General features: G+C 47.1%; 1 protein-coding gene across 1 annotated transcript; it reads right to left on the reverse strand.

Annotated features, from left to right (window-relative positions):
* Positions 1–1,047: 1,047 nt before the first annotated feature.
* Positions 1,048–4,057, reverse strand: LOC123186304 (uncharacterized). The gene is made up of 3 exons (XM_044598089.1): positions 3,249–4,057; positions 1,924–2,165; positions 1,048–1,848 (listed from the first exon to the last, which is right to left on the reverse strand). The coding sequence occupies exons 1-3, from the start codon at positions 3,943–3,945 to the stop codon at positions 1,177–1,179; spliced, it is 1,611 nt and encodes a 536-aa protein (XP_044454024.1). The 5' UTR covers positions 3,946–4,057; the 3' UTR covers positions 1,048–1,176.
* Positions 4,058–9,466: the final 5,409 nt, after the last annotated feature.

The following is a 9,466-nucleotide window of genomic DNA, read 5'->3' on the forward strand; positions in this document are numbered from 1 at the left end:
TTATGATTTATTACTATATGATTTATTACTATACGTGGATAGCCTTACCATACCTGGTGGTAATTTAAATTTATTACCATATTCGATATTTCCCGAGTTATGGTCTTACCATATCTGGATTGATAGCCTTTGGGGTAATTTAAATTTATTACCATATAATTGTCATATTCAAAATTTCCTGAGTTATGACCTTACCATACCTGGATTGATTTATTACTATACGTGGATTAATTATGATTGATTACCATAAATACATTGGGTATTGCCGGTCAGACGAGAAAAGAGAAAAAACGGTGGGAGCGGCTGGTGGGAGGTGGGACGAAGAAAAACCGGTTGAAAATAAACCGGTTGAAAATAAACCGGTTGAAAGTGGGGGGGGACTATTCAACCAATTCGTCCATTAGGAGTAGAGATTTTTCGCCACTACAGCCGTGAAACTTCAACCAATACATATGTTGCTTTGCAACACATAATGACCATCCTATGTTTGCTGCGGGTGGTCGCCTTCATGGTTGGAGTGAGCAGCTTGGCCTGGTACCATGCGCAACAGTCCCACGAAATCTACCATCGCCTTCATGGCTGCCAGAGCCGGTGTAGTGTGCCGAAGATGTCGTCAATGGTGGCGACACAAATGGAGAGCGACCACTAAAGAGAAGATTGCCGTTGAGGTTGTTGTGCAGGATTGCTCTGATTATTGATCAAGGGAGCATTGGTTTGATTTAAAAGGAGATTAGTAGCTTATTTTGTTCACACATGTTTAAGAGGGGACCAAGAAATTTTCTTGCTAAGCTTATAACAGGGTTGCACGTGCAGGCATCTGCCATGAAGAAATATAACTACAAACAAAGTGTTTTTGATTAGGAGTAGATATATCTTCTAAAGGAGTTTTAGCCTTATAACAGGGTTGCACGTGCAGGCATCTGCCATGAAGAAATATAACTACAAACAAAGTGTTTTTGATTAGGAGTAGATATATCTTCTAAAGGAGTTTTAGCCAAGACGTGTGTTGCACGTGCAAGCTTACTAGTACTGTATAATACGCTACGCTAGACAGGAACAAGTAGCTAGCACAAAAGTTCACCATGAAACATTACAAAAATATAAGTAGCAGATAAGTTAACTGAAGGGACAAAGTGCATGACTTAATTTTCACAAAGTGAACATGCTAACCCATCTTCAAAAAGCGTCTTCCTCAAGTTTCATCCGAGGAGTACATGGATTTAATTCATGTTCGTAAGGGTCTGCAGATCCCTTCAGCTCTATAACATGCTGGCTTTCAACAAGAAGTGACCAAGCAACAGTTATCTCCACTTCACATCCACCAATGGAACAGCTTTCTTGACTCACGTTGCTGGATTTGGGTATGAAGGCAACACTTCCACTGATTTCTCCACATGCTGACAAGGCCTTTATAAAAATGGTAAGCCTTCCCATTGATTTTACAGAAACAACTTGCCTTGACAGCTCTAGATTACCCTCTTCATCAATGGGCATTTTTCCAGCTTGTGAATCAAGCAACAAAATGGCTTCAGTTTTGTCCTCAAGAAGTGCATAACAAACAATGCCATTTTCACAAGGCAATGAGCCATGTACTACACTGACACTGAGGATAGTGGCTTGGACTGATTGTTCAAGATGCTGACACTGTAACTCTATTGTGCAAAGGCCCTTAAGGAGAAGTGTATCACGACGATCACCATAATTATCACCATGAGAAGGGAAGGCTTTACTGATCAGTACTCTATCTTTGGACCTTACTGTGCCCTTTAGCTTTAGATCAGCTTCAATTGTAACAGTGTCCCCAGACATAATTGAACGAGACGGGCCAGTCAAGTGCAAAAAGGGATTCTGCAAGTATTATTAGCTTGTCAACAAGGCTGCAGGCAGCAAGAAATAGAAGAAAAGGAAAGTACCATTGCGTACCTCTTTCGTAAGGATTTGGCAGTCATCCCTAGTGCGAAGGAAGAGAAGGTTGCGACGGTAGTCCACCATGTCTCGGGCAGCGACCACGCCGTATACCTCCAGAGGCCACTCAAGGGCGAAGCCTTCGGTTTCTGTGACATTGATGGAGTAGATCTGCATGGTCCTCAAGAATCTAGCACCCATTGGAGTTTGGCCAGAGTGGCCTGGCATGTAGTGGGTGAAGTGCATGGAGCTGAATATTGCTGCACACAACCAAGTATGTATTAGAAATCTAACGAGAACTAACTTAAGAGCTCACAAATTAATTTTACAGTCCATTCAAGTTTGTTAAATCAACAAGAACAAATATTAATCAATATGGTAACATAACAAGTAAATCGCTACACTTACAGGACGGATTAGCTTGCTTGAGATATGCAGCAAGTACAAGAAGAAAATAAAACTAATTTAAGTATCGCTAGCAGGCATCATTGTTTTACTCTACATCAACATTTTCTATTTTCTATTTTTCAGCAACAAATAATTGAATTTGAATGTCACAAGGGAAACATGCATCGACCCTCCATTTACCTCTAGGTTATCTACCGTTCATATGACGAGAATGCAACCCAGTATTATTCTCATATGCACCCTCCATTTACCTAAGTTTTCTACCATTCATATGGCGAGACTTATTTTCAAAATATTCTAATTTTATTTTCAATAATTTCATTGCTATAAATTCTCGCAGCAACATGGTGGGTGTTATCTAGTTTCATATGAGTTTCGTGTATTATTATACCACATGCAAATGAACTACGAGAATTAAATCTACATCTACGTCATGCACACACACACATATATAAAGAGAGAATTTTCTATCAATAGTTACCATGGAACTCATTTAAGGTATCGACATTGTAGAAGGAAAAAAAATACTATAACAATAGGGCTATAACGTAAGATGATCTAACGATGCGATGGAAAAATACGGTTTTATGTGCCCTGCACAAAATAAACAAATGGTTGAGTTCCTATACATGTTGCAGCAAGCTGAAATGTTCTTTTTTTACCGAAGAGGAAGCAAAGAGTCTTATTTTCCCAATCTTTGTGCTGGATATCATTGGAATGATGTTCCAGTATTTGTTCCATATTTTTTGAGATGTTAAACAGTTAAAAACTTAAAACCTTAACGAACCTTAACAAGTTCCCACAGACAACATCAATACATCCAATTTTGCCTATATATAATTCCTACGCAATGCATTTGTACCTTACTAGTACTAGGTAGAAAAAGAAGAGCAAACTAACTGAAGTATTGCTAGCACACATGCATGTTTACTCACTTGGGTCTTCAAAGCTGCGACCCTTGCTGTATATACTTTCCCAGCATCTACGATGGGCAGCGAAATAATACTCCTCGGCCTTCTTCTCCTCCTCATACTCGTCCACGTCCCCATCCTCATCCACATCCCCATCTTCATCCACATCCACAGCCCCCGCCTCTTTGGGGACATCTTCCTTTATAGATTTCATTGCCACTGACAATTCTGGCACCCAATTACCAAGCCTGTTGATAACTGCAGAGATGAACTTCAATGTGGAGCAGCAGCGTACGAAGGACTCACAGGAAAACATGCATATCGCTAGAAATTTCGATTCTGTTGAGGCTAGCTGGCGCATGTCGTCCCACAGGTCATCGAAGTGCCCCGCGAGTACACCATATTTGAAGCTGCCACCGCCGCCAATATTGCTCTGCATCAGCACCAATTTGCTCTCGTCGCCGGCTCTCGCTGGCCGGATTATGCCCTTTGCTTCAGACCCTTCCATCTTCCGAGTCTCAGAATCGGCAAGATGGGTGATCTTTTCCGACAACTGGAGCATATCCGATTTCAAGTCCAACAGATTATCGTGATCCGCCGAGTTCTCCCCGGCATGGATCCGGCGTATACTCTCAAGCACGAAGATTGCAGCCTCATAGAGCTCCTCTCTTAAGCACGAATACTCGCCACTGCTTGCCTCGGAAATCCCTGCGGTCGCCATCGGTGCTCACCGTCCGTCCTTTCTTCTCCACACCGCCGCCGCCGCCGCTTTTTTTTAGTGGAAGGTGAGGCAAAGGTAAAACCTAGGGTTTTGCAGATACGGTTCAAAGGGGCGAGTGCTCATTATATAGTCTCTCAGGCTCAGCCCGGCCGAGTAGATCGAGAATTCTAGACGCGCCGCACCTCATAGCCAGCATACAACACCGGGACCGAGAACGCCTCTTTGGCGGAGATATAAGTCCGTTTTCCCCTCTAAACTATTCCGGTTCCGATTCTTCAAAATAATAATAATAAAAAACTTCCGGTTTGGCCGCTTCTCGCCTTAATCTATCTTTTGCGGAAAAGCTATTGGCGAACGGTCGCTGGGGTGAGATTCCAGTGAACGTACCCAGAGCCATCCGATTTGGATCGAATGGTGGCAGTAAAAAATCCCCTAAAATTAAATAAACTATCGTGACAGTTTTGTAAAATGTCACCCCCACCACATAAACAGCCAATCCAGTGTTCGCAGTTGCCGGCCCTGCTGCCGAACAGCGATTTGCGTCGAACTTGTGCGCATCTAGCCCCCCAATATAAGGATAACTTCAACACCTTGCATCAATAGGACACGTCGAATATCCACAAACTCATATGAACGTGTTCGCACACAACAAAGGTCGCCCATCCAGCCGTAATCATCAAATCAGGACATCAAAAGTGGGCCAAATGGATCCGGATGTGCTTGATTTGAGGGTTATCCCTTGAGACTAAGGATAGCCACTTTTAAAGTGGTTGCCATGTGTTTGGTTAATGATTTTGGATGACTGGGGATAGCTTGATTCAAAGAATATTCACTCAAAAAGGGGTTGAAAGGAGTAGCGAAAAGCTGGCGGATACGGGCAAGCCTCGGACGAAGCGGTGCACATTGTCTCACCTTGCCCCGATGCTGCATATCTCACCCCTCTCCATCTCTCTTGCATGCAACGGTGGCGGTCGCCGCACAAGCCAGTGAACACCATGGCTATGGGTGCCAGCGTCCAGCTGGCTAGCGTGTGTCATGAGCGAAGAAAGGGAGCACATGTGGCTCAACTGGTTGAGGGAGCCGGGGGCAGCGGCGAGGGGCGCAATTGCGGGGGTGTTGAGGGGCATGGTTATGCGGCGGACTTTGGGGACGAAGGTGAGTGAAGTAGGCGGACATTAGGTAGAGGACTTGTTACTCCGAACTCCCAGAACGAATCTAGGCTCTAATGGTCCTGAACTTGGAGGAATGAGTATGAATGCGAAACTTATAATGGACAGTTGGAAGCACCCCACAGTTAAAATCTTTCAAAAAGTTGTGCCCGAGGTTATGGGCGACCCGGAAATTTATAATGCTAGGCGTAGAACAACGTCGACTAATAACTAAAACTTGCTTAACCATGATTGTCTCTTCTTGTGGGACTGCAAGCAAGTAAAGGACACCGTGGGATTATGAATGACTCATAGGCAGGTGTTCAGGATCACTTGTTGATCAACTAGTTGCACAACTGCTTGCTGCAACCTCAACACTTAACCATATCTTACCTCTAAGTAAGGTTAGTTTTGTTGGGAAAGTAGTAGAAAACAAAAAATATCATCCGACGATCACCCAGGAATAATATGAAGATGCATATAAGGTTTGGATCAACGAGCATTACCGACTTTGGAGTGCAGCGGAAGTAGATGAGTCGCCCTCGTACCGTAGATGAACGATCCGTCGAACACAAGATCGAAAACAAGACCTCTCTACTTGGTTGCAAGCGTACGGTCTTCACGATCCAGCAGTGCTTCGTCGTCAAGAGCTAATCATCACTGGAGAGTTAGAGGAAGGAGATTAGAACCACACCGGGCTTCTTATTATGAGGATTAGAGGAACTAGGTCTAGCACTAATTAGATCAAATAGGATCAACTAGAATTAGAACTAGATGAACTAGAGGAGGCTCCAAAACTCGTGTCTCCAAAGGGCCAAAGTCCTCAAGTATATATAGGTTAAAGGGAGGGGAGAGGCGGCGCCACAAGGGGTGGAACCCCCCCCCCCCCCTTCACTACAAAAAAAGACACATCCGTGACATTTTGGGCTGAACGATTTTTTTCCTGTCATGCTTATGACACTTCTATGACGATAATTGTGACAAAACCCGGTATCATCATAGATGTGGTGGGCTCCTACTTCTATGACAAAAAATCATGATAGAAAATGGGATTTTCGTCCTGGGCGGGCCGGAGATGCAACTCCATGACATTCTTTGGGCCGTCCATGACGGAAAAAACCATGGTAGAAGTGAGGGCGAGGAAAATATCAGGGAGTTGCCGGTTACGGTGGGTGGTCGGGGCTGAGCGATGCGCGTTTCTCTCATACATGTACGCGCATGAGTGCGAGGCGTTGGGCTCTAACTGAACCCGAGCGAGGCGTTCGCCTACTGAACCCGAGCGATTGCACTGGAGGCTACGCGTTACTGGACCCGAGCGATCGATCGATCCCTGGTTGTTAACTGAACCCGATCGAGCGATTCCTTCGCTACTGCTGCTAACCGAAGCCGATCGAACCTGCTGCCTCTTGATGGACAGTGAGCGTTGTTGGGGGGTTGGATGAACAGGACCCCGTGGTAGTAGAGGTCGTCGTCCCTGGATGAACAGGGCCCCGTGGTAGTAGAGGCCGTCGTCCCTGGATGAACAGGACCCCGATCGAGCCGGTTGGGGATGGATGAACAGAACCCCGTGGATGGCTGGATGAACAGCAGCCGGTGGAGGGCTAGTTGAACAGTAGCCGGTGGGGGGCTGGATGAACAGTAGCCCGTGAGGGGTGGTTGAACAGGACCCCGTGGAGAGGGCTGGTTGAACAGTAGCCAATGGAAGAGCGGTGTAGGCTGGATGAACAGGAGCATGTGGATGAACAGTAGCTGGTGGAGGCAGGAGGGAGACGCCGTGGATGAACAGTCGCAGGTGGAGGCTGGAGGAGGTCGACGGTGGATGAATAGTAACCCGTGGAGGCTGGAGCAAGGCAGTAGATGGTGGATGAACAGTAACCCATGGAGTCCCGTTTTACGGTACGCCACAACCGTACCGATGAACAGGACCCCCGTTTCGACCGTAGGAGGTCAAAGAGAAGTCCGTTTTCTCCATTTTGCTATACGCCACACCCCTCCCGATCAACAGGACCCCTTTTCGATCATGGACACTTGAACACAAGTCCATTTCCTCCATTTTGCGGTATGCCAGACCCCTCCCGGTGAACAGGATCCGTTTCGATCGTAGGCGGTCAAACACAAGGCCGTTTCCTCCGTTCTATGGTACGCCAGGCCTCATTTTGGTTGTTCCATCCAAGCCGATTTGCTCCGATGAACATGACGCATTCCGTTGCATCTCGATGAACACGATGACACAATTTCTTCGTTCTGACCCAGCCGGTTGGCTGCCGATGAACATGACGCCATCGCTGCCTCTCCATGTACACGAGCCCTAGCTGTACGTATGTGTGAGTAGGCGTTCAAGACCCCGCTCGTATGTACGTATGTGGCCATATTTACTTTCTTGCACCCTGGATGTACGTATGCGTACACGATATTAACGGGACTGCGTGACATGCTACATGCGCGCCTCTACTATGACACCTGCCCTTCCTTACTCGGCCAGGGTTCATCGTTGCAGCCTGCAGACAGACCGATCGTATGTACGTACACGTTCGCGACCAGAATGACAACGCTACGTACGCTTCGACCAGGTGGGTCCCGACTGTTAGGTAGTGTGACGCCCCCGATTCAATCGTACACTAATCATGCACGCAAATGTGTACGATCAAGATCAGGGACTCACGGGAAGATATCACAACACAACTCTACAAATAAAATAAGTCATACAAGCATCATAATACAAGCCAGGGGCCTCGAGGGCTTGAATACAAGTGCTCGATCATAGACGAGTCAGCGGAAGCAACAATATATGAGTACAGACATAAGTTAAACAAGTTGCCATAAGATGGCTAGCACAAACTGGGATACAGATCGAAAGAGGCGCATGCCTCCTGCCTGGGATCCTCCTAAACTACTCCAGGTCGTCATCAGCGGGCAGCACGTAGTAGTAGGCACCTCCAGTGTAGTAGGGGTCGTCGTCGACGGTGGCGTCTGGCTCTAGGGCTCCAGCATCTGGTTGCGACAACCAGGTAGAAGGGAAGGGGGAAAAAGAGGGAGAAAAGCAACCGTGAGTACTCATCCAAAGTACTCGCAAGCAAGGAGCTACACTACATATGCATGGGTATATGTGTAAGGAGGCCATATCGGTGGACTGAACTGCAGAATGCCAGAATAAGAGGGGGATAACTAATCCTGTCGAAGACTACGCTTCTCGCAGCCACCGTCTTGCATCAAGTAGAAGAGAGTAGATTGAAGTCCTCCAAGTAGCATCTCCAAGTAGCATCTCATAGCATAATCCTACCCGGCGATCCTCTCCTCGTCGCCCTGCGGAAAAGCGATCACCGGGTTGTATCTGGCACTTGGAAGGGTGTGTTTTATTAAGTATCCGGTTCTAGTTGTCATAAGGTCAAGGTACAACTCCAAGTCGTCCTGTTACCGAAGATCACGGCTATTCGAATAGATTAACTTCCCTGCAGGGGTGCACCACATAACCCAACACGCTTGATCCCATTTGGCCGGACACCTTTCCTGGGTCATGCCCGGCCGCGGAAGATCAACAGGTCGCAGCCCCACCTAGGCAAAACAGAGAGGCCAGCACGCCGGTCTAAACCTAAGCGCACAGGGGTCTGGGCCCATCGCCCATAGCACACCTGCACGTTGCGAGGGCGGCCGAAAGCAGACCTAGCCTAGTGGCGTTCCAGTCCAATTCGGCGCGCGCCGCTCCGTCGCTGACGTCTGAAGTGCTTCGGCTGATACCACGACGTCGGGATACCCATAACTACTCCCACGTAGATGGTTAGTGCGTATAGGCTCGTAGCCGACTCAGATCAAATACCAAGATCTCGTTAAGCGTGTTAAGTATCCGCGAACGCCGAACAGGGCCAGGCCCACCTGTCTCCTAGGTGGTCTCAACCTGCCCTGCCGCTCCGCCACAAAGTAACAGTCGGGGGCCGTCGGGAACCCAGGCCCACCTCTACCGGGATGGAGCCACCTGTCCCTTTCAGCCCCCTCGTCAGAATCACTTGCGGGTACTCAATGAGCTGACCCGACTTTAGTCACCATCTGTATAGTATGTATGTATGTATAGTATATACCCGTGATCACCTCCCAAGTGATCACGGCCCGATAGTATAGCAAGGCAGACTGACAAGAATGTAGGGCCAATGATGATAAACTAGCATCCTATACTAAGCATTTAGGATTGCAGGTAAGGTATCAACAATGTAGCGACAATGTCAGGCTATGCATCAGAATAGGATTAACGAAAGCAGTAACATGCTACACTACTCTAATGCAAGCAGTATAGAGAAGAGTAGGCGATATCTGGTGATCAAAGGGGGGGGCTTGCCTGGTTGCTCTGGCAAGAGAGAGGGGTCGTCAACTCCGTAGTCGAA

The sequence above is a fragment of the Triticum aestivum genome, chromosome 2A, assembly GCF_018294505.1.
Source record: "Triticum aestivum cultivar Chinese Spring chromosome 2A, IWGSC CS RefSeq v2.1, whole genome shotgun sequence".
Lineage (NCBI taxonomy): Eukaryota > Viridiplantae > Streptophyta > Magnoliopsida > Poales > Poaceae > Triticum > Triticum aestivum.